The following is a 25,108-nucleotide window of genomic DNA, read 5'->3' on the forward strand; positions in this document are numbered from 1 at the left end:
GGTCACTGGATAAGGCCGACTGACATTGCTGGAGGATGTAAGAGCATGGTTGAAAGTTCACCTTTTGTATATTGGTGTACACAAGTAGCACGCTTTGAATACCAACTTACAAAAGGCCACTTATGGATACTTTGCATTCAATCCAGATCTCGGACAAAAGGGCCTCACCTTGTATGACTGCGATGAGTGCGATAAGAAGTGTGACCGCGATGTGCAGTGCGTATTCTCTAATTCACCGATGTCATGTCTGGATTGCGACTATGTGCTATGCATATATGGAAGTTTATTGAAAATGAGCCACAGATCTATCAAATTAATGTCATGACATAACTTTCTTCGTCTGTCGCCTTAATGACTTTTCGCTCATTTATTTCTAAATGAAGTGAGAAAATGGGATATCGTCAAAATAAAGGCACAGTGTATTAATTACAACAATTTGGATGAAAGCGTAATACCTCAAAAAATCAATATGGTTGCCCGAAATCAATCGATATTAATTTGAAGTGCTCTAGCACAGAAACAACTTTGAATCTAGGCTGCCCCTGTATATAAAATAACTCGGCATTCTGCTCACTAACAAAACTGGCATAGAGAACAGACAGCTACGCACGATTCTCAACTACTAACAATAAATTAAGCAATCAGTGATCACGAATAATAGTTGCCATGGTGTTTCAAACAATTCATTTCGAATGTGGATTTATAAGCACACACCTAAGAACTGAAAAAAATTCAAAATCATTTGATGTAAATCAATTGAAAACCCTAACCAACAGGGTCACATTGATTGACCTAATTTTTGATATAGAGGTCAAAAATGTACTTTTTGTCGTTTGACTGATTCTACTTGGTACCCATAGCCTTTCTATGAACTCTCTTGCTCTCGTGCATTAATTCATTGTTGGAGTACTTTCGTTCCTGCTATGGCGCACAGAGGTGCATGTTTAATGAGATAACTGAAAGCATGCCAAAATATAGAGACTTGGTCTGCCCCGTTCAGTTTCAAGGAGTAGTCATGGATCTTCGTCAGAAAATAACACAAAGGTTCCGTTGGTTTTCAGGAATCCAATCTGTTTAAAAATATCAGTCAAACCCTGACGTTAAAAATGATCTTGTATGTTTAATTTAGTCCCTTTAGCCACGTGATGAGTCTTTTTTCTGCAAAGTGAACTTCAACTTTTTGTAAATTTTCCGGCTGAGTCACAGTGTTTGTAAAATGAATTTGCTTTTATTCTGTAAATATAATTTGTCCCGTTGAAGATTGAATCTGTATACGTGATACTATTGTATGCATAGTGTATGTGTCACCAGAGGGTTCTTTATTGTAAAGTACTGGCAAGAAAAATGGGATTATTCGTGTAGTAAATTACAATGATGACATGATTAGAAAGAAAGGAAATTTTGATTTGGTATTAATAGCAGGTAATTTTTATGCCCGTGATGTCGCTCTGTCAAGAACTCTTTGAATGCAGTTCGCGATCTGTGTGACGGTTACGACCTTTGCTTATTACAGAAGCACTGGTTGACGAGTGATAACATATCCTTTCTACAAAAGATTCACCAAGATTTTGATTACTTTGGTGAATCTGCTGTTGATACTTGTGAGAGTTTATTAATAGGTAGACCGTATGGCGGTCTTGCGTTTTTATGGCGCAAATCGATAAGTCATGTTGTTAAAGTCCGATCCTTTAATGATAACAGAATTATAGGCATTGAGCTCAACATTGCAAATTGTATAATGCTTATTATCAATGTGTATATGCCGACATGTAATAGTGAAAATTATGACGAGTTTATAGAGCGATTGGCTAAGGCTCACGCCATTGTTCAATCTAGTGATTGTTATAGTTAAATGATGATCTGTGATTTGAATGCCGACGGATTCACTAATTGGTACAGCTCTGCAAAGTTTCTGTGATGAGTATGACTATCTTATCTCTGATAAACTTTTTCTGAGAGATGATCCTTTTACTTATGTCAGTGACGTACATGGTACCACTTCATGGCTTGACCACTGTACATCGTCATTCTCTACTCACTGTGTATTAAAGTGTATGTCCCGCATAAATTCAAAGTTAATTTTGCTTAAAATGAGCCATGCTATATGATTTTGCCACCCCTACTTTATCAAATAAATGCATCACCCCAATGAAACGACGCGGTTAAATATTATTAAAATGCAATATGTTGCGCGACTTTGAAGTTAGATTAAACTTAGCAACTTGTGGCTAAAGGCTATGGATAATGGAAATATTAATGGAGTAGTGTTTTTGGATCTTAAGAAAGCTTTTGATCTGGTTGATCATAGTGTATTGTTAGAAAAATTATCAATTTACAGGTGTGATGGTAAATCTCTTCGGTGGTTTAAATCTTACCTACAAAATCGCATGCAATTGGTTCAATTTAGAAATTTTTACTCTACAAAGCAACATATTTTGACTGGCGTTCCCCAAGGTAGTATACTTGGGCCTTTATTTTTCATCATTTACATAAATGATTTGCCACTTTATATTGATAATAACATTGACATGTACGCAGATGATTCAACCATAACTACCAGTGCAAAATGTATTCAAGAAATTGAGACAACTTTGAACTCAGACTTAAATAATGTTCATAATTGGTGTAAGAATAATAGAATGGCCATTAATTGTGACAAGACAAAGACAATGATTGTAACAACGCAACAAAGACGTAGACATTTGAATAAACAAACTTTAGACTGTAATCTTGGTGAAACGGAATTGCAAGCAGTACACTGTGAAAAGATTCTTGGTACGCTTGTCGATGAAAACCTGTCATGGAAGCAGCACTGTGACAAGATTTTTAAAAAAGTAAATAGTAATATTGCTTTGCTCAAGAGAATAAGACAGTTTTTACCTATGAATATAAGAAAACTTTTTTATAATAGCTAATTTTACCACACTTGGATTACTGTTATCATTTCTGGGGAGCATCACCGTTTATGAAAAGGTTGCATAGGATTCAGAAACGTGCTATCAGAGTGATGTGTGATGCAAGGTATAATGCTTCGACCGAGCATTTTTTTAAAACAATGCATATAATGCCATTACCAGATAGAATAGTTTATAAGAATGTTTGTATGGTTTTTAAATGTTTAAATAATCTTGCACCGCAATATATGACAAGTTTTTTTACCGAAATTGATCATAAAAGAGTTACAAGATCCAAGATGCAAAAATTGTTAGTGGTTCCTGCAACAAATAAGGATTTTTATCGCAAAGGCTTTACTGTAAATAGTGCCAATCAGTGGAATAATGTCGATTGAAATATAAGATCTAGTAACTCATTAAGCAGTTTTAAAACTGCCTACCTGAAAGCTTATTGGGTATAATTTTTTGTGTTTGTAAGTTTTAGTTTTCTTGTTAAATTTGTTTTTGTTATCTAGTGTGATTGAGCATTTTTTTCCTCCTGTGTGCAGGTGGTGACTCCTGGCCACTTTTTTCTGTGCATTGTATTGTTCTAGCTTTGTTTGTCATGTTTCATGTTGTTCTGCTTTGTATCAGTTTGTATGTTCATTTGAGGGCCCTGGGGAAGATAAGCATCTTTACTGAAGCTTACCAGGCTACCCTCGTTAAACAAGGTTTAATAAATAAAATAAAATTCGGGTCGTTTCGGAATTAGCGGGCATTGCCACCGGAAATGACGTAACTAATAGAATATACGAGTGAGTGTGTTCACCTCGGCCATAGCGAATGCTTACCGCTGTGGCTTCAACATGGTGAGAAGTAAACGCCTTTGGTGGCTGAAGTAACTGCAGCCATTGTCAGTTTATTGCATTTTAGGATGATGTATTAGCCGAATTTGACAAAATTACAAGAAAGGGTCGGAAAAAGAGGCATTCAGACAAGCGTTTTCTGCGGTGCACATTTTCGAGTGCCGTGACTTAGAATAAACACGGTTCGGAAGCCAGATGTACAGTAAGATAGACTTTAATTCCTGGAGTTACTACATCGATTATGTAATCGCAATGCCGTACCAGTACGACCATTGTCCAGGTGCTGCCAACTGGTAAATTTCATGAATTTCGCAAAATCATCACAAAACATGTTTTGAAGGCTGATATACCGATTATTCGTATTGTTGACCTTGACCCAAAATTTGGAGGGGAAAGTAGAGCTGTTCGTAACTGCCCTCCCACTAGCATACACGGAAAATATGCCCTCCCACTGAATTTTGATGCCCGCTGCCCTCCAGTATCTATAGTCTGCCCGCTCCCCACTCCCCGCAACATTTTAAGCTCCCCTCTGCCCTCTTCCCACAACTGAAATTTCCCATTGCCAACTAGATGCTACTAGGCAACCCAGATCAATGCAAACCGTGGGAGCAGCTGGCAGTATAGCTTGGTACATTGCTCCCCTCTAAGTTAGGCGCTAAATCTCCCTCAAGTTCTATCAACCATGCCGCTTTCCCTCCCTCTACGTATGTTCCGGTGCCCACTGTCAAAAATTTTCTCCCCGGCCACTGAAAATAGTGAAATTTCTTCCCCGCCCACAGTAAATATAGATTTTTTCTCTCCGCCCGCTGGTTAATTTTGAAATTTGCCCGCCCGCTGAAAAACGTCGCACGAACACCTTTTTGCGCGAACAGCTTAGTTGGCGGCACCTGATTGTCACCAGAAAGCTTCGCATGTATCATCATAAACTGTGGACAAGAGCGAAAACAGCAGAAAGACTGCGACAGGTTGCCCAAAACATGTCAAGGATGCGGGGGCCGCGGAGAAGTATGGCCGTGTTCACATCCCCGTAGTCTGATCGCCGATTCAGATGTCAAAGTGATTGTAAATAAATAAATGAATACAAGTACTAGATCTCATGCATGTGTGACTCTATAATTAGTAACGTTAGGAGATATCTAATTTTATATACCTAAAAAGTTTACGTAGTGATTGACTGACTCTTTGCGAGACTGAACGATAGGTTGTGTATAATACAGCACGGCGCTGCCAGTAACAGTGACACAACGTGTAGCAAAGAAGTTTATACTGTTGACGAAGCAGTCGCGTTGTCGTCATCTGTTCCCTTCTGCTCGACTAAGTCTCCCCTAAAATATTTTAGCTTCTTTGAGAATTTCGCAGTCATGAAACAATGAACACTGTGCTTTATATCGTTGACACTTAATCAAGAAAAAAAACTGCGGAAGCGTAGCTGATCACTCCGTCACAGAAATGGCCGGCTGAGCCGCCCAGCCTCGGGTGCCAGTGTGCCCGATATTTACATCATGTCAATTTTAATTTATCTCTTCCCGAGAATTTGGCTAGACATGTCTTTACGGTCACATATTTTTAAAAGTGCCAATGTTCATGTGCGGCGAGAATACTACCTTTGGTGTTTATGCTAACATGACCCTCAGCCTGTTCCACTTCCAGCTGTTGATACTATGATAGGAAAGATGTGTGTTATGAACGGTGGACAATTTTCAACTTGATCTCTACTACATTTATCTACAAGCGTCATGGTGTAATTCAAATTTTTATATACAGATTTTGAACGAGGCAATTTGTGTTGAGAAGTAATAATAAGGTGGGATGGCAACTCTAGACTTATATTTATATTTTGTTAGCTTGCGGTTGTGTGTACGGTAGTGCACTGGTGTGTTTGACTGTTGTCACGGTGGGCTTGTCACTGACGCGACGGTCAACAAGAGTTCCGCTCTTGTTCTCGTTTAGGTTAAGGTTCCGACTGTTAAAATTTGCAGGCCTGTAAATTCTGAACAGCTTTGTCATATCTTCTGTGACGATGATATTCTCAGTTGCACTGCTTTCACTCATGAAATTATCACTATCTCCATAGTCAATGCACGAAGTCACCATCACCCGTTCTATTAGTGACGTCACAGCTACTTACGCCAAAACGGGGCGAGCTCGGCAATTTCCGGAAAATGTCGCCATGATGGAAATCGAAAAGTGCAACTTTTCCTGTGTTTTCGTCGCAATAACATAATACAACCGTCTAAAAACCGCCCAAATAAGCTTCAGTTTGTGTGTAAATGTTTGTTTTATTAATACCAATTTAATTGTCAACCAGAACTATAGTATATGCCCCAAGTCAAACGAAAAAGTCTCAAAATGTGGCAGGACTCACACTTTAATTCGATGTCTGTTTTATACGATGTAATATCTTCTGATAATTTTCCACTCAGCATAGTTCTCAATTCTGGTACATTGCCGTCATGTGAAAATCTCAATAACAACAATAAGCAGTATTCTGGGAAATCTTTAAATTGGTCTAAGTTAAACTGTAATCAACGTAATGAATATCGTAATATCTCTGACATGCTTCTTGCTGAGGTTCATATTTCAACTGATAGTCTTTGCTGTAAGGATGTACATTGCCAAACACAAATAATGCGCAGTGTTTTTCTCAGTTTTACGATGATATTATTGATAGCTTGTATTCAGCAGGTCTTCAGATTTCACCATGTATTCGTGATAATCCTGATCATACTGTGACAGGGTGGAATGATTACCTCAAAGACATCCATTCTGTTGCTCGGGATGCATTTAAACTGTGGCGTGAAAGTGGAAAACCCAGAAATGGGCCCCTATTTGAATTCAAGCGTCGTAAGCATGCGCAATTTAAATATGCTTTAAGAAGTTGCAGACGCAATGAGGAGCAAATCAAAGCTGATGCGGCTGGGAGTAGTTTGTTTGCTGGTAATTGTAATGCATTTTGGCAGTCCATCCACAGAATTAATGCACAAACTCCGCCTAGACCCAATACTGTAGTTGGCTACAGTGGTGATGTCAATATCTCTGAAATGTTGCGGAACCATTTTAGTGATCTCTTAAATGTGGTTCACTCGGTTAGAGACAAAGAATTCGTGTTAGATAAGGTTGACGATTGCAACCTTGATCATGTGAGTTTTGTATCATCTAGTGCTGTTCGTAATGCCATTGACAAGTTACAACGAGGGAAATCTGCTGGTCCAGATTCTCTCTCATCTGAGCATTTTTTATATGCTAGTAATAAGTTAATTGTACTTTTGAGAATGTGTCTCACCTCAATGCTTATTCATAATGTATGTCATCCTGGATTATCTGAAGTTTTGTTAGTGCCCATTCTTAAGGATAAGAACAAAAACGTGGGCGATAAGAACAATTATCGCCCGATTGCTCTGTCTACTATTACCTCGAAAGTTTTTGAATTAGTCATTTTGAATATGATTGAGTCGTTTCTTGGATCTTCACCTTACCAATTTGGTTTTAAAACGTGTCATTCTTTTGATATGTGTATGTTTGTCCTGAAAGAGGTAATTAGCTATTATAGAAGTCATGGTAGCAATGTTATCGTTACTTTTATGGGTGCTTCTAAAGCTTTCGATCATGTGAATCACTGGTCATTATTCAAGAAGATGATCAACCGTAATGTTCCTATTTGCTATGTGAGATACTATTTAACCTGGTACAGAACACAGAAAATCTCTATTCGATGGGGCTCCTGTATTTCAACACATTTTACTGTTAAAAACGGTGTGAAGCAGGGTAATGTCTTGTCCCATTTTTTTTTCAATGTGTATATGGACCATCTGAGCCATAAATTGATTAATTCTGAGGTTGGTGGCAACATCGGTGGTATTTTTGTTAACCATCTTATGTATGCTGATGATATATGTCTGATAAGTCCGTCAGTGAAAGGAACTCAGAAGGATTTAACTATTTGTAGCAATTATGGCGATATTCATGATATTGTTTTCAATACAGAGAAAACTGTATGTATATGTGTAACTTTCAAGCGATGTATGATTGAGCATATTCCGGCTGTTCATCTCAATAGAGTTAAACTGCGAGTTGTTGAAAAGAAAAAACACCTCGGTTATTTGTTGACAAATACTTTCAGTGACAATTCTGATATCGAGCGTCATAAAACCTCATAACTTTGCTCAATAACATAGCCTATTGTATAAGGATTGAGATGCGAGATACCATTTCGCGGCTATGTTATTCAGTGAAGATTGCAATCGTGTGGGTGAGAGGGTCAGCTCAAACCTTGCCACTTCCTATCTGAAATATTATCTTCACATTATCTTCACACCTTTAAGTGTTCACACTGATGTTCTTTCCTCTCCGACGTTATTGAGTGAGACAAAGAAATTTTGTCTTGGACTAATTTATATCTATCTTATAAATATTCATTATATGTGTAGTGATATCAATCTATGATTTGGTTTTTAATATTTTACTCACATAACCTGACATAACATTAATGGTCTATAGAACAGTTATGTTCATTTCTGTTATCATTTAGTGGGCGCGATTACTTAACAAGACAAAGGAAAAACGCTATGTGGGCGTGTCCCCAAACTCTGTCCAGTCGACTTTTTTCGCCTTTCCGATGTTTGCCCGACGCTGTATCTTATAACGAGAAGTGAGTATTTCACACCTTCGTAAGCTCCCCACGGGGAGTAACCTATAGAATTTTTTTTTTCACTTACGTAATTAGTATCATACTGATAGTTCATGTTAACCCTAGCCATACTCGCAAATGCGATGAAAACTTGAATGTGGCAAAAATTATATTAAAATGATTCGCCACGAGTGCGAATAAAAATTTTGACGTGAAACTTCGGTTTCGCCAGCCAAAGCTACAAGTTTTGCCAAATGATCGAAGCGAGCAACACTTCCGGGTTGAAAGCAGAACAATCAGGGAGAAATGCCCAGAGAGAGCGTATTTGTCACAGTCACTTGTGGTTCCGTATATGATGGCCGCTGCTGTGTGGTATGCATTATGTGTACCACCAAGCGGCGTTCATGTGTCGAATCACAAGTGACTGTGGTAGTGTCGCATTGGATGTGTTCATAGGCACTATCTTCTCGGGGTAGAAGTCCACAATGTATTTAAATCAAGACTGACAAATTCCCGCGTTTAACAAAGCAGGCGGCGCTTGCAGCATACTCTTTGGTTCGAGCAATATTCGCCGACGGGCGTAGCGCTAGCGGGAAAGTATACTGGTGAGGATCGGAAGGCTAGCGTGCGTAAAGTGCACTGAAAACATAGAGGGCTTTCTTTGTTATGTCAGCAGGTACGTAGAAGAGATGAAACGGTGTGGGACATCTGCTCGATGTAAATGAACCCGGCGTTGTGATGTCAGAGCGCGCCAACGAAGACCCTGCTGAGGGCGTGGCCTAAGTGCAGCAAAATAACCCCTACAGAAACCGCACGTAGAAATATATATATAAAACAAACAAACAAACAAACAAACATACAAACAAAAACAATTGCGCGTACGTTTATGTTGCAATTTTGTTGCGAGTGTAACAATATTGCGCCCCCTGGAAGTTATTTAGTCTGCGGAACCGGGTTGATTTCACCACACTTAAATGGGCTTGCTACTCACAGCAGAAAACGAATCACATCATTTCGTTTCTTATTCAGATAAGTGTGCATTCCCCTACCTTGTAAATATTTGACGTCTGTCTGTCTTCCTATCTTCTGTCCTGTATTCCTCTCTCTCTATTTGTCTGTTTGTGTGTCTGTGTTTCACTATCTCTCTGTCAATAATCGTCCATTTCATTGCATTCATAACTTACGTAAATTACAACTTTGCTAATGTTTTTCCCACACTTAATTTATAAATGCATACAAGTATCTCAGCAATGCTTATATAGCAATACTTATATCTATTGTAATGAATTTCTGTCTTTCATTTTAAAGAGAGATTGAAGGAGCTATGCATGAAATCCAACATTTCCTGCAAAACTGATATATATCTGCACTGACGCGAGAATGTCGAAAAAGAGTCCTTTCCTCCACTGTTCTCTGGCGCGTAAATAATAAATGCAGCGACTTACAACACATTACGTCCTATGTCTAACCCCAGTTGGACTGAGCCCTAGGCTAAATCTACATGACATTCTTAAGGAAAATATGGAATGTGATCGTTCTGTGTCACAGTGTCTGACTAGAAATTGCAAGACATGTGATATTCTGATCACTGCCACTGTGACACGGAGTAATCTGTCCAAAAAGTCGTACCACACAAAGGCATTTGAGTCCCTTTCAAGCCAATCTAAGAACATCATTTATGGCATAGAGTGCACTTTGTGTGGTCTTATATATGTCGGCGAGACCGGGGAAAACCTTCCTAAGAGGATGTGTGGGCAAAAGTCAGGAATTAACAACAATCTGCCAACCTACCTTTACACTCACTTCAATGGTCCTCTTCACTCAGTATTGAATATGAAAGTAAGAATATTAGAAAAAAAATACCATCCTTCTAATAGTTCAATACTGAGTAGGAGTTATTGCAAACAACGTGAACACCACTGGATCACTGAACTTGGCACAGCTATGCCTTATGGCTGTAATGATAACATACTAGGTGTGGGTAACCTATCTAGCCCCAGGGGAAATACTTTCAATGTCATGGGTTTGTTTAATTCTCACCAGAGAAGACGACGAAGTCATGGCCATCGACACAGCAATAACACCAGTAATCCCCAGTTCAGTGATCTACTACCCATGTTAAATCAACCTTTGGGTGTTCATAATGTAAGAACTGCATTGTTTGCCTGCTCCGTGCAGAAGTTAAGATCACTTTTTCTGACTGTTGAAGCTATAAATGTATACGACCCTCTGCTGCCCGAATACCGGTTAATCGCCATAATTATGGATATAGGCAAATATCGCCTATTCAAACCTGTTCGGACAGAAAGCACCAATAGTCAGCAGAGCTTGTTTTTCCCCTTGAGGTTTAATTTGTTACCAAAGGGATTGACATGATTAACATCAGCAATATCTTACACAACAAGGACGTTATGGACAAAGCACTACCTTATTTTACATTTCAGGACCCTCCTATAGTGTCCTATACCTATTCTAAGACCATAGGTAGGAAATTGTTGAATTACAATAGGGTCTTGAAAGAAATTGATATTAGGAACAATGTTCATGATGGTAATTGTGATTGCAGTCACTCAGGACTGCCCTTCTTATCAAATCATGTCTACACCAATACATCAATTGTATGTCATATCTACACGGCACCAATCCACCATTGAACGAACCTTGTCTGTACGTTGTCTAAGACGGCGGTTCTATGAACACTACACAGTACCAATAAAATGTTCAAAACACTACCTTTCACGGTTTGTTTGTTTTTTTCAGCAGCTGTCAAGTCTTCAAGGAATGGGACTAGGTCTGTCTTCACATGGTTCTGGTTGCAATAAGGCTGTTCACACAAAGTCTAAAGCATACTTCATAGATGGCGGCGCCGATACAATTTCACTTCTCTACGGCGACCGAATGCAGTCTCAGAAAATGTTCGAGTACCGATTAATACTGCATGGCTTTGTAGAAACTTTCTTAACAGAAACAGTAACATTTCCGGTTTTGTCCTTAACGCCTGGCACTCTACACGAAAAGTCTAGTACAGATAATTACAGTATCTAACGGCTACGAACAGTTCAGTTTCTGTCTTTTAATAAACAAGAATGGTTTCTCATTGACCGGTCTATGCATAGCAGGCGACAGTGCAAAGGAAATCCCCACATAAAAAGACAATAAAAACACTACAGATCATCAAACTTAATCGTTCAAGTGTTTAACACGTGTTACGTACAAATACTCGACTCAAGTTGCAATTTCATAAGGCCTCATAATAATTTTTTCTGTACAGTCAAAATGACCATATTGACCATCACTTCAGGCTACCACGTTCAAGTTCAAATGAACTGCCATCACATCACATCACATCACGTCACCGACCAACCAACCAAGGGTATAATTTCTAAGGTCCCTTTGAATTTTGGAAACCGAAGAAGTCCTTGAATTTCACCTTCCAAATGAATTGTTCAGAATATACTGGACTTCTGTCGCTAAAATTTTAACAAAATATATAATCCCTACTACCCAGTGATATCAAGCAAAGACTGCAATTTAGATATAATATATGTCATTTTCAGTCCACAATGCAAACATTTGGCAAACTTTGGTACATGAGACAATACTTTCACTCGCGTCGCGATTTAAAACAATGAATCTCCGATGATAACGACACCACGAACACCAAAATTAAATTCTCACAGAATGGGTTCTGAAAGGGTGCAATGACCTACAGAAATACCGTGTTCATTGCTTTTCTCAAATTGTACTATAGCCACATAACACAATGTGTATATTCTTGTTAAAGGTGTTCCCCAAGATTGTTTTTATTTTGTCAACTGTTTTGCATAATATGCAGAACAACAAAAACTGAGAGCGCCCTCTACAAGGGGAAACACAAGTTGGGCGATATAGCATTACAAAACTCTATAGGAGAGAACATTGAGAATGGCTGCACAAATTTGATTATAAGTGCTCCAAAAGTTGATCATACTAGGATATATCAGCCGTGAAGTATAACGGGTAATATGGAAGTTAATTGCTAATTTGGATATTCGATGAACCTTTATAACTAGGGATATATTCCGATTGAATTGATCAAATTTGACGACACCCGTGTACTTTGAAGATATATATATATATAAAATATATATATATATATATATATATATATACATATATATATATACATATATATACATATATTGTAATACTTTAGGTATAAAAATTAATTACATATAGTTGCATGAAACTTAACTAACAGATGTTATTACTTTGTACTTGAAGTAATTATTTTGTTAAATCGATATCAATATGATCCTGCACTTGCCTATTTTCTGTCTTATACTTTCGACATTTAAAAAAATTATTTTACCCTCCACAAATTTCAGCCGAAGCACCAGAAGTCAGATTATCTGTTAGGTTGAGTGCAGTACCTATACATGGGGCCATCAGTTTGATGTGCGTCTACAAAAATATTATGAATACTTACAGGGATGTCGATCTGGAACACAACGGTAATTTACTTAACATTACCAGTCGTGGGGGAACAGTAACAAAGCCTTATAACAGGTAGGTACCCTAATGTGCTTACATTGTCAACTCGAAATTCACATATGTTTGCTACCACTCGAGCTATCTTGCACATTGTGTACGGTTCTATGGCGAGACTGACCTAGTATGCACAAATGTTTAAAGTTTCACATTAATGTACGATAAAACAGTGCTTACATGTCAAATCTGTAGCCCGCTATAAAAAATTCTGATAATGCATTTGGCAGGCTGTATTCTTTCTCAAAGACTGTGAGACAGACCTAGTTCACGGTTAACTAGGGCTGCCGGGGCGTCCAGTTACTTACAGTTTGTGTTATCTGCACTTCAGAATGGTAACGATGGTCACGATACCAAATGCAACATATAAAGATTCCGGAAAGTACAGATGCATTGCGTATGGCTATGACAAAGACGCCTACTTCAAATCAAATTCATTACGGATTGATGTAAAAGGTAACACATACGATTTAAGGTATTTCGCACCTCAAAACTGAACGTTTTGCTAAATCTTTCCGTAAGGTTATCGTAGCGTTTGGTACTTGAGAAACAAATAATCCATTGTTAACAATACTAGAAATTCAAAAATGGCCGCCATACCCGGTCAACTGTTTGGGGAAAAATTAAAGTTTCGATTTTCACAAAACTAATCTGGTGAAAACTTTCAGCCCTCAGTGGTAGAACAAAAACGTATTGAAAGGGCGCATCATCTTAATTGTCGGACTAACTGTCAGAACATCGTCTTACGAAGAAGACGATTTGTTTGAAGGGTTCAGTCATGTAAACTGGTTAAAATGCGTCCTCCTTAAAGTATGAAAACATAACACAGCGTATTTTGCCCCAAACCTTTTTTTTTGCAAAAATGCATTTATTCTCAAGAATTTCTATACATAACATTAAGTGTGATATTTGTTGGGTTTATCGTTTATCATGTCAAACAGCATTAAGTTGGATGTAAATTTATGTACATTTAATGACAATTACCCGATTTCCTGGCTTCTTTTTCTCCTGTTTTTCAACATTTTAAAAATACTCCACTCTTGCTGGCTTAAATTTTGTGGAATTTTCACATTACGTATTCTCTAAATACTATATAACAAAACAGTTTTTTTTTTGCCATAAAGTAGACTTCTATTTTAAATAAAAGCCATGTCAATTTTGCTTATCATGATTTTAATTACTGATTTTGAATGTCAGCCATTCAACTTTTGCAATTTAAAGGTATACTGTCACCTGTTCCAGTTTTGCCATAGTTACCATGGAGAAGAGAAAATCTAACAGATCACATATTTTAAGCGGGTGGCCGCTTTTAAAAAACAGCGCCCTCCCATGGACCAAGGACCGCCCCTTTGACCATATATGGGCATATTTAGATTTCAGGTGACTGTATACCTTTAAGAATGAGAAGAGATAGTGCAAATAAAAGTTGTCGTTTTTTCTTACGTATACACAAGGTTAAAATGAGATTACAAACTTCATAAATTAGTATCAATTTTTAGATTTAATTAATATTCATCATTAATACCAAAATAGATCTTTTCATCCCTATATACGTACCTTTTTCCTCCTTTGTGTAAATTATTGCCACCATACTAAAACTTCAGATTCTCTGCTGTTTGACAATATATATATATATATATATATATATATATATATATATATATATATATATATATATATATATATATATATATATTATATATTATATATATACAATGGGGGTTTCATGTCATCTTTGATAAGAAATATTTATTTGAAAAAAAAAGTGTTGTTAAGTGCTTTAAAGTGATTTTGCAGACCACGTGATCGAGGCACTGTGTAGGTAAAACACTTAGCTCTTCTACATCCTGAATTATCTGTGCACAGCACTTTAGGTATTTAAAGTAATAATTTAAAGTTAAATTTTCTTATACCCTACTTACACTTACTCTAACATTTTAGTAGGAGTCACAAGTTATTTTAAACGGGAACAAAATTGCCCGTTAGCGACAGGGTTCTACTTGTAAGGGGAAAAAACTTAGCTGTTGATAGTCGCAAAAAATGGTGTGGAAAGCTTTCCTTTCGATAGGATTCAAAATGAGTCTTTATGTCGACTATTAGCAGAAATATATGATTTTAAATTGAGGGAAATGCGGATTGAGGATTTCAACTGTTCCGTGCAAAAGTTACCCTAAAATTCATTGTTTCAACAGGTTGCCTGGACAACTTTTGGGGGGAGAATTGCAACAAGAACTGTGACTGTTTTCATGCCAATAAATGTACACAATCGTATGGATGCCAGTGTACACGAGGTTGGACTGGAGCAAATTGCGAGCGAGGTAAGTACACTCATATTAGACGAAAATAGCCTTTTCAATTAAGCAATGCTTTCACAATAGTTGCTATAATTTCAGTGTTTCCTTTTGTATTGTGTAAGACTTAGTATTGACATCAAGATTTGCGGTCTGATGTTTTTTTTACTTTGTGTGTGAGGCAATTAATCAAACGTAGAAGATTTAAACCGACCATATTATTGTACAATCTGCTAGTTTTTTTGAGCAGTGTGAGAAGAATTGCCGTGTACAAGAGACCACTTTTCGTGCGCTTGCTTCTTCACATGCGATTATATTTTACCAGACTCCCTCCAGCCGTTCATCCATAATTGTCCAACTAACATAACAAGATTGGTTCATAGAGCCTCCGACCTGACAAACGTGACCTGGCTACCACTAAGAGCATCTGACAACGGTGGAATAAGGAAAGTTCAGTCTACCCATGAATCGGGTCAGCTCTTCCCTGTTGGCGACACTATGGTCGTTATCTCTGTGTTCGATCGTTGGAATAACTCAAACACATGTACTTTTATGGTGAGAGTCAAAGGTCAGTGATTTTACAAGTAAATTTCACCAGAATGATATTTTCTTGTGAAACAAATTCCTACCTGTCTTCGTTAGACAATTCACGATAAAATATTAACTCCGTTCCTTTAATTCAGCAACGTTGCTCCCTACCCTTGCAAAGTCTTTCAATAAACCAGAGATAAACTAGATGTGCCTCCGTTTTTCTAAAGAAAACTTACATCTTGCTGTGCTAAGAGGTTTAAATAAGTGACCTTCAAGAAGTTATAGTTGCACAGTGATTTATACAGTAAACAAAGAAAAACAATCTGACGCTATTCGGTATTACTTAGATTTGTATGTTTATTTTCTAAAACACTTCTGTAATCCCCCACTTGCATTTGGACCGGAGGCCTTGAAACGCAAAAAACTGAACTCTGACCTCTATTTGGTATGCAAACTAGTTTAAAGGGCCAGTAATGCTAACTTTTGATGATTTTTTTTTTCTTTGGTATGCCAATTGCAAGTTCTAATTCTCCTCCCAAATGATTGTAATATTTTCTTGTAGCTAAATACTTTGTACCGCACCGGAAAAGTATTTGTCTATCCAGAACTTTCGACAACTACCCAACCGACTTTGTTAAAGGGAAACCTAAGTCCAGCGACATTGACGTCACGTCTTTATGTTGCAAATTTGAGCTGCATTTTATTCAAGGGTAATTTTGGAAGGGATAAACGGTCAATGTCGCTGGACTTAGGTTTCCCTTTAAGGATGTTATCAGCACAGTTGATAAAGACGGCTGGATAGTTGTCGAAAGCTCTAGATGGAGAAATAATTCTCCCGTGCAGTACAAAGTATTTGGCTACAAGAGTATAGTATGTCTACCTAGATGATTCTGCATCATTGGATTGTAATATTGACTACTTCAAATGAAATCGATAATTCTATTACAATATGAATGGGGAGAAATAGCTAAATCGAAGTATAACACATGCAAATTACGTGGAGAAGCAGTACAGATATTCTGACGATTTTTGGACAAAACATCCAAAAATATAAAATTCAGTAGCATAAATGGCGTAGTTTTGACAAAAATTGACAATTTGGTAAAATTATTTAACAATAGCAAAGTGAATAGCTTTAGATCAAAAGAAAGTAATATTTAGGGACAAAATTTCAAAAGTGCCATGTAAGTTGTGTCAGAGAAGAAAGCATTTGACGGAAAATTAGAAAAAATCTGTTAAATCCATGTTAAATTTTTTAGTTTATTTGTCTGAATTAAATCATCCCGAGCAACCTATTCACAAACCTAGATGCTATCACAAAAGCTGTATAGAGAAATTTAGATTTTCAAATTGTCTGATAAGTTAAACCTACATAATCGCCTACCCCCTGGAATTGTGTTGATTTGAAAAATTCCGTGTGGGGCCAGTAAATCCGAGAACTATCCTAGATTTAATTTCAGAATAATGTGGAAGAAATCTCAAACATTCACATACATTTGACATATTTACTCTATTTGTATAAATTCTATCTAAGGCCATCCTTAGAACTAAAGCCATTTTGAAAGCTGTCGGAATAAATCATTTTAGTGCAGCTGGTATTTTGACTGGTTTTTTTTAATAATCTGCTATTATATTTGGTGTTATTTGGTAAACACGACTGTGCTAGCCACATCTTGTAAAATTTGTCAGATAGATAAATTTTATTCTAATCAGTATTCGAACCATCGGATAACAGCTTAGATGCTACTGTAATTGCCTCCATCGCTTTTGGCTGTGTGTTATTTTAGGTGTTTCTATGGTGTGTGCGTGCAGTATACATTTACAAATATCAAGGCCTCCACGACACAAGTACTCCCGCATCAATAAAGCGAACTGGGAAAAGGACATGCCGGTATATAGTCGCCATATTTTCTTTGGCACATTGCTTTTGACTTCTGCGAATGACATACTTTAATTTTTTCTATTTTATCACCTGGCTTTTACAATTTTTTTACTTTTCTTTCCCTTTTTCATTTATAGGCCGATGCTAAAATAATTCCAAAAAGTCGGCTGATGATTCGTGATATACTCGGAGAAGGGGAATTTTCTAAAGTTCATAGGGCACGCTTGGTTTTGAGGAACGGCGGCACAACAATGGTCGCGTTAAAAGTGATCAAAGGTTTGGTGATTTACAAATATCAGTCACTCATCTCTAAAGCGTTTACTCTTTTGAGAGTACACTTTGTAAGCGATTAAAGATTGCAAACTCTAATCAAGCAACCCTTTCCTCCACGACGCATTATTTACAATTCGTTGCCATGCAACACGATTGACAAATGCGCCATAATGGTTTATAAGTCAGAATTTGTGGTTCATTTTTCTCGAAACAAAAAATCATTGATCATCACACACTATATATTGCTTTCTTTTCTTTAATGCGATCAGATCTTTAATGCGATCCTCCACGACGCATTATTTACAATTCGTTGCCATGCAACACGATTGACAAATGCGCCATAATGGTTTATAAGTCAGAATTTGTGGTTCATTTTTCTCGAAACAAAAAATCATTGATCATCACACACTATATATTGCTTTCTTTTCTTTAATGCGATCAGACGAAGATGAAGACTGGCACCAATACGTCCTCGAGGTCCAACTCCTGCACAAACTTCAAGATAATCCTAATGTCGTTCAACTCATTGGTGTAATCCAAGACCAACGTGAGTGTATGGGTTTTTACCGACGAAAGCATACTCCTTGTCTCTCTGTGGAAGTAGCGCTGTCTGTCTGTCTGTCTGTCTGTCTGTCTGTCTGTCTGTCTGTATGTATGTATGTATGTATGTATGTATGTATGTATGTATGTATGTATGTATGTATGTATGTATGTATGTAATCATTACGTAAGGATAAAGCTCATTTTACCACAGCAAGGTATCTTTGTACAAAGGGCTAATACAGTTGTTCTACAACAAACGGGTTATTTTTCTTCCTTTCAGGTTTATCTGGAATTATAATAGAACTCATGAAAAGTGATTTACTGGGTTTTCTGAAAAACTGGGAGAATATCAGAATTAATGTACATAACCTTAATAGGCATCTTTTAAAGTTCGCTTCTGACGTTGCAAGGGCGATTGAATATCTTTCAACAAACAAGTAGGTACTTGGTCTTGCTACTTTTAAAACATATTCGTAATAATATGCATGATTTTTGTCCTATGACGTATCATTGTATTTATAATCTTGTGACACACTTCTGTAATTGTCAGCGATAAATGCTGATTGTAGTTGGCCAATCAGTAAAATACCTAAGAACAATGAACTTCAAAGACATATCTTCATTGAGACTTTTCAGTGGAATGTACGGCTCGACATTAGCAAACCACTACTTTATCAGCATAAAACAAGCTAAGATTCATTTATCAGTTCTATTCTTGTGTGTCAAGTCATTTAAAGGTGTCATAAATGCTAACCTCAACGAATAACAGTCGTTTAATCAAAGTGGCCTCAATCAAAAATGTTTAATTAGGGCCCGCTTTAGTTTTACAGAAGTTTAACTTTTGCTCCTTCTCTCTCTGCTGTTAGTCTTTAAAATTGATTTGATGTCTTATTTTCTGTACACGAGATCAATTTTGGCATTCAACGTTCGTTTGAAAAATATTCTTCTTCAATCTATTTCTTTGTCAGTCTTGATCTAGAAAACCGCTTTATGCAAGATTGTAAAACTTGACACTAGGCTCAGGGCTAATGATAAATCTTGCATCAAACCCTGACACTACGGCTGGTAATGTGATCTGGCGGCAATATTGGATTTTGTGGAGTGACTATGAATACATGTGTAGTATAGCTCAGGTATTAAAGGGCATTTTACACATTGTGGACAATGTATTTTCCTGAATGACTATTTAACCTGATTAATCAAATAGGCACGATCATAAGATTCGTCCTCCTCTTTTGGCCTACGTCAAAATAAAATTGCTTTTTTGCCAACCTGCCAGGGCAAGCATTGCTGCTTGCAGCTATATTTGTACTTAGAATGAATAAGTGTAGTTATTTTCGTGTGGGCTAATGATGCTAATGTTGTAGAAAATGTTACATCACTGAATCGACACATAGCCATTGATCAACACTAATACAATTCTAATGGCAACGTTATCTCAGAAGATATTTGAAGTTCATAACAAATACGAAAATTTGTTAAGAAAATTTCGTGGAGATATGATGAAGAAGCCAGTTAACGATGCCTGTAAGATAGAAATTATTCTCAGTACATTTGTATTCATCTACAGGTCGTCCACCGTGATATTGCAGCCCGTAACATTTTGATCTCTTTTGATGACGTCGCGAAGATTGCAGATTTTGGTCTCTAACGAGATGTCTACCAAAAGGGACAATACCACAAGCATCCAAAGGTATATATATATATATATATATATATATATATATATATATATTATATATTATATATATATATATATATATATATATATATATATATATACATATATATATTATATATATATATATATATATATATATATATATATATATATATATATATGATGATGATGATGGTGGTGGTGGTGGTAATGATGATGATGATGTTCTAGAGAAGTGTGTTATTATTCGTCTATCAGTTTATCTATTTATCTAATTGCAACAATAATTTGGTCTTGTTGGTGTGGTAATCATTTCTTTTTACCCACATATACAGCAGGGGATGTTGGTACCTATTCGTTGGATGGCCCCCGAGTCACTGGTGACTGGAGTGTATTCCTACAAATCTGACATGTAAGTGTTACAAAAAAAATACTAATCAAGTCTGAATCTCTTCAGTCAAACGAGACATTGTGTTTAGTTTCAAGATTGTTGTACAATCATAAGAACATTCATTTGGACTACAGTCAAACTGCAAATACACTACCGATTCTCAGTAAAAAATCGTAAGGAGAATGTTAATTTGTTAATGACGTAGTGAGATGTTTGTAACGTACTTGTATTTTTTGCTCACGTGTCATTGGTAAATAAATTTCATCTATACTTATTTAATCTGTAATGTCGGCTACATGTATTGATTATTCATTAAAACTGGTCGCGTTTCAAATTACCGGACTCACTTTGGCGTGTTCTTTGTGGGTTATTCGAGACATGACGTTTGGTTCAGGCTTAGTTTGCATAAATACCTCTGTATTTGAGGCTTAAACGTATTTGCAATGTACTGTAACTCCCTCTTTTGTAGAGATTTTGTGAAGATTCTATCTCGAAGCGCCCTTCACGTGGCCAAAGCGTGTGAAGGTTGGTTCAAGATCGTACGAGAAGGAGATAGGAGATAGCGTCATACTTTTAATTAATTATTGGTAAAGATTTCAATGAGAACAATCGAGAACGGGATATTCCATGGTGTGATCTTGTTTAATCTTAAGAAACAATCAAAGACTGGCGGGAAATTTCCACGTGATGACCATTGTATAATGATGATAATTTTGTAGTTATGTAAGTTTAGAAACGTATACAACTTTGTAGAAAATGTACATTAGGGACACATATAGATCAGAATTTTAGACGTGGAGTATCACGTCATCTACGAATAAAGATTAAAAGTGGAGCTGCAATCAACATCCTGGTGTTTGACTTCAGTTACTGAAAGCATGATTACGATCAAAGCTAGTACCTCAACTCGTATTCCCCCAGGTATGAGCGCAACAGCACATATAAACTTTTTCTTTCCTCTCGCAAAATTACAAACGTGTCTCGAGTTAATCAAAGAGTCGGTTGACTTTGCGAACAACAGTTCTAGACTATGCATAAAAATCTGGCAGTCATCTCACAAAAAACAGTAACACTTGTAATTCTAAACATTAAGTAATATAAAGTTCTTGCTTTAATCGGCCATGCTCTCCGTCACTTTATGATACGCTGTCTATTGTGTGTACGCTGCAAATTTCTAATGCCGTTTGTAACTAACAACGAATTTGAAGAAAGGCCCTTGACTCGAGCAGATTAAGTAATTAAAATGAATGACGGTTTACTTTCTTCTTAACTATGCTTAGTGCGAAACAAGAAAACGCTGGACGAAATGCAAAAAATATCACAATTTTTGTCTTTCCTCCACAGATGGTCTTATGGAGTGTTGTTACTATGGGAGATGGCTACATTGGGTATGACTTTAAATAATACGTTCAAGTTAGTAAATAGTCGTTTACATTTATCCGCAAATTTTTATTAAGTGGTAAGAATGGTTTGCCATATTAATAGTCTTTTCTACAGTGTCAAATATAATTTCTCACTGAAACGCCTCTAAGAGTGCGTGTTTAAGGAATTATTATGAAGTTCCGGGGGGGGGGGGTCCGCTTCGTGTAAGATTAATATGAGCGATTCATTACCTTTATAGGTGACACTCCTTATCCGGAGTTTCAACCGCTGGATTCTGACTTCCTAACTAGACAACTATGCACAGGTTATCGAATGCCCAAGCCTTGTCACTGCACCGATGACATCTATGGTATGATGAGACATTGCTGTAAAAATGACCCTGAGGAAAGACCCGAGGCTGTCGGCCTTGTCAACAATATATCAAGATTTGAAAAGTCTAACAAGGTAAGGCCACAAGAATAGGTTACTCTGCTACAGAAATAAAAATCAAGATGGTAATACTAGTATATCGGCTGATGGTGTATCAAATCGAAATGTGATGTTGTTACTTATCTGATGGATATGGTAGAGGTGATGGTAACGACGTGGCTTTAGACGATATTTCATAATCAGTGAAAAACAAGTAATCCATCAGAACACCAGTCAAATCGAACCATTGTATTCTGGGCTTCACTTGTAAGCATAGTATGATTTTTGCTATGAAGGCATCGTTCATTTGCAATGAAATGTTTCGAAGTACAAGATTGTGCAGTTACTCATGACATTGTTACAATATCTTTCCCCCAAGTATGCATCGTCATTCGCGATTTTTTTCTGAAGTATCTCAAAGCAATTACTTTGAGTCGAGAAACTTTTGAGCAAGAACATTGCATGAGAACAGAAACCTGGAAACCAAGATCTCAGAGGCATTCAATTCATTAGTAGATTTTAAACGGTTTTGTCGATGAAGTCACCGGAGTTTGAAGATCATAAGTTAGTTAAAATGGATTAAAGGTATATGCAATCACCTGTAATCTAAATATGCCCATATATGGTCAAAGGCGCGTTCCTTGGTATTCAAAAATGCCCTTGTGAGGGCGCTGTTTTAAAAAGCAGCCACCCGCTTAAAATCTGTGATTGGTTAGATTTTCTCTTTCCATGGTAACTGTGGCAAATGGGAATAGGTGACAGTATGCCTTTTAAACTCGGTCTGTCTCTACATATTTCTCTACAGGGATTTTTCGAGATCGACGGACCGTAGAACAGCGTCATTTTGTTCCTAGGATAACATCGTTAAAGAAAAAGTTGAGAATGCTTTCGCAACTACGGCATGCAAAAATATCTTAATGTCACAAGGGCGACGAATGTGGAACATATCTATCACTCACTAAACCCCTTAACAAATCCATTGAAGTAACGCTTGGATATACGAAGCTTCTTTTTGTCGTGAATGAGTTTCCTCTACGCCCTTGTCCTTACCTTGTCAATGATGACAAAGAGTCACGTTTGTACTAAATATAGTTTTGGTTATGCGTGTAGTTCTTGAGCACAGGTACATTTTTCTGACACTGCTCGACTGACAGCTTTCAAGTTGATTTGTAAGTTTCTCATTTTGTCTTTCTGTATGATGAACGTTCTAATCTTGAAGTTATTCTTATTGAAACACTATAAAAACTACTTTTGTAGTTGTCGTTATACTTTATTGCCGGGTGCCATTCACTTACTCAAATATTGTCTTTGTTCAGTCAATATTCAGGGTCTTTGGGAATACAAGAACGTAACGCACCGTATTTTGTTCACAATCACTATTTTCAAGTCGCAAAGATCCATTTAATTTCCATAAATTTGTTGACCAAAGATCAAAATATTGGTTGGGTTCACCTCATAGCATGACAACATGTCATAAGTTTGGCGAGAAAGAAGTGTGAATTTATAATTTTTTTCCACAATACTGCAACGACCTCTCTTGTAAACGTTTCATCTCGAAGTGTCCAGAGGGTAAGCCCCCCAGTAACGCTTTATCTCGAAGAGTCCCTCACGTTGTGAGGCGTGTAAAGGTTGGCCCAGGGTTGCACGAGAATGATATAGGAGATAGCGTCATACTTTTAATCGATTATTGGTAAAAACTTGAATAAGAACAATCGAGAATGGGATATTCCATGGTGTGATATTGTTTAATCTTATATAACAATCAAGGACTGGCGGGAAATTTCCATGTGATGAATTGAAGGTCACGTTTGCCATCTCGTAATAAAGATCTAAAGTGGTGCACACAATCAACATATTGGTGTGTCTGTTTCAGTTACTAACAAGCATTACGATCCAGACTGGCACCTCAACTCGTATTCCCCTAACTACGAGCACAAAAAATACATGCAAATCCCCAGGTTTCCTGGCCTCTTTTTTCTGTGTCAACATTTCGAAAACATTTAATTGCACTCAAATTTGTGTAAGTTTCACATTGTGTTTTAAGCTCACGTGTGTAAACACGTGGGCTAATGTCATAGCGATGTCTGTCTGTCTGTCCGTGTGTGTGTGTGTTAGTGTGTGTGTGTGTATGTATGTATGTATGTATGTATGTATGTATGTATGTATGTATGTACGCATGCATTCATACTTGTATGTGTGTTGTGTATGTATAAATGCATGCATGTGTGTGTAACTGGAAAAGATCGGGTAACAATTCAAATAAAGGTTAGTCATTTATATCATATAAGATGAAATATTAGAGACTTTCATGCGCTCTTAAACTGAAAATATTTATGAAACAGCATTTTATACGATGTATGAGTGATTAAATCAATGGTTTTCTTTACAAAAATGCATTATGAAAGAAATTTCAACATCGCCTTTAAAGGGCGCTCTCGCAACAGGCGGCCATTTCGGTGAAAGTCACTATAGGGTAAACCCCGGGGGCTAAACGCCGGTGAAAAATGTCAGATTATGAAAGTCGGGAGAAAAGACGTGTCCAGCAGTGAACATTTGTCAGGAAGCAGGCAGCGTATTAAGGATACTATTTTGTAGCAGGTCATCAAACGAAAAAGTCGTTCAACGTGACGTCAGGTCGCATCCATGTATCGTCTTTTAATGGCAGGCAGATATTTTTTTGTAATATTTCGTGGCCTCGAAAAAGGCCGTTTGCTTTGTGAGCGATCGAAATGATCACTCTGAATCAGAGCTTTGAGCCTCTTCTCAACTGAAACGTTGCTGCGAGCCAGGGTTTAGATTATACTATGGACAAATGGAAATTACTCTCGTGAACTTTGATTTGATTGGCTTCAA

The 25,108-nt window shown here is 37.2% G+C and overlaps 2 protein-coding genes and 2 long non-coding RNA genes across 4 annotated transcripts in view; all 4 read left to right on the forward strand.

Moving 5' to 3' along the window:
- Positions 1-23,763, forward strand: part of LOC139139242 (insulin-like growth factor 1 receptor) — a 156,918-nt gene extending 133,155 nt beyond the window's left edge. The window contains exons 18-19 of the mRNA XM_070708086.1: positions 22,086-22,291; positions 23,061-23,763. Coding sequence (XP_070564187.1) covers positions 22,086-22,291; positions 23,061-23,087 — 233 coding nt within the window. The 3' untranslated portion in view covers positions 23,088-23,763. The remainder of the gene's footprint in view (positions 1-22,085; positions 22,292-23,060) is intronic.
- Positions 12,740-15,746, forward strand: LOC139137975 (uncharacterized). The gene is made up of 4 exons (XR_011553520.1): positions 12,740-12,914; positions 13,225-13,349; positions 15,086-15,211; positions 15,510-15,746. It is a non-coding gene; the product is annotated as an uncharacterized lncRNA (long non-coding RNA).
- Positions 17,444-18,854, forward strand: LOC139139446 (tyrosine-protein kinase SRK3-like). Its single transcript, XM_070708361.1, has 4 exons — positions 17,444-17,606; positions 17,735-17,873; positions 18,313-18,417; positions 18,694-18,854. Exons 1-4 carry the CDS (start codon positions 17,511-17,513, stop codon positions 18,852-18,854), a joined length of 501 nt encoding a protein of 166 aa, XP_070564462.1. The 5' UTR covers positions 17,444-17,510.
- Positions 19,990-22,034, forward strand: LOC139139243 (uncharacterized). Its single transcript, XR_011553762.1, has 3 exons — positions 19,990-20,106; positions 20,409-20,485; positions 21,809-22,034. It is a non-coding gene; the product is annotated as an uncharacterized lncRNA (long non-coding RNA).
- Positions 23,764-25,108: the final 1,345 nt, after the last annotated feature.

The sequence above is a fragment of the Ptychodera flava genome, chromosome 8, assembly GCF_041260155.1.
Source record: "Ptychodera flava strain L36383 chromosome 8, AS_Pfla_20210202, whole genome shotgun sequence".
NCBI classification, from domain to species: Eukaryota; Metazoa; Hemichordata; class Enteropneusta; family Ptychoderidae; genus Ptychodera; species Ptychodera flava.

What these genes read in the sequence shown, in the direction of transcription:
- LOC139139446 (XM_070708361.1), top strand. Translation starts at nt 17,511, where the DNA reads ATGGTGTGTGCGTGCAGTATACATTTACAAATATCAAGGCCTCCACGA. An exon ending in CGCGTTAAAAGTGATCAAAG is followed by an intron (nt 17,874 to 18,312) that starts GTTTGGTGATTT and finishes TAATGCGATCAG; the next exon opens with ACGAAGATGAAGACTGGCAC. An exon ending in TGGTGTAATCCAAGACCAAC is followed by an intron (nt 18,418 to 18,693) that starts GTGAGTGTATGG and finishes TCTTCCTTTCAG; the next exon opens with GTTTATCTGGAATTATAATA.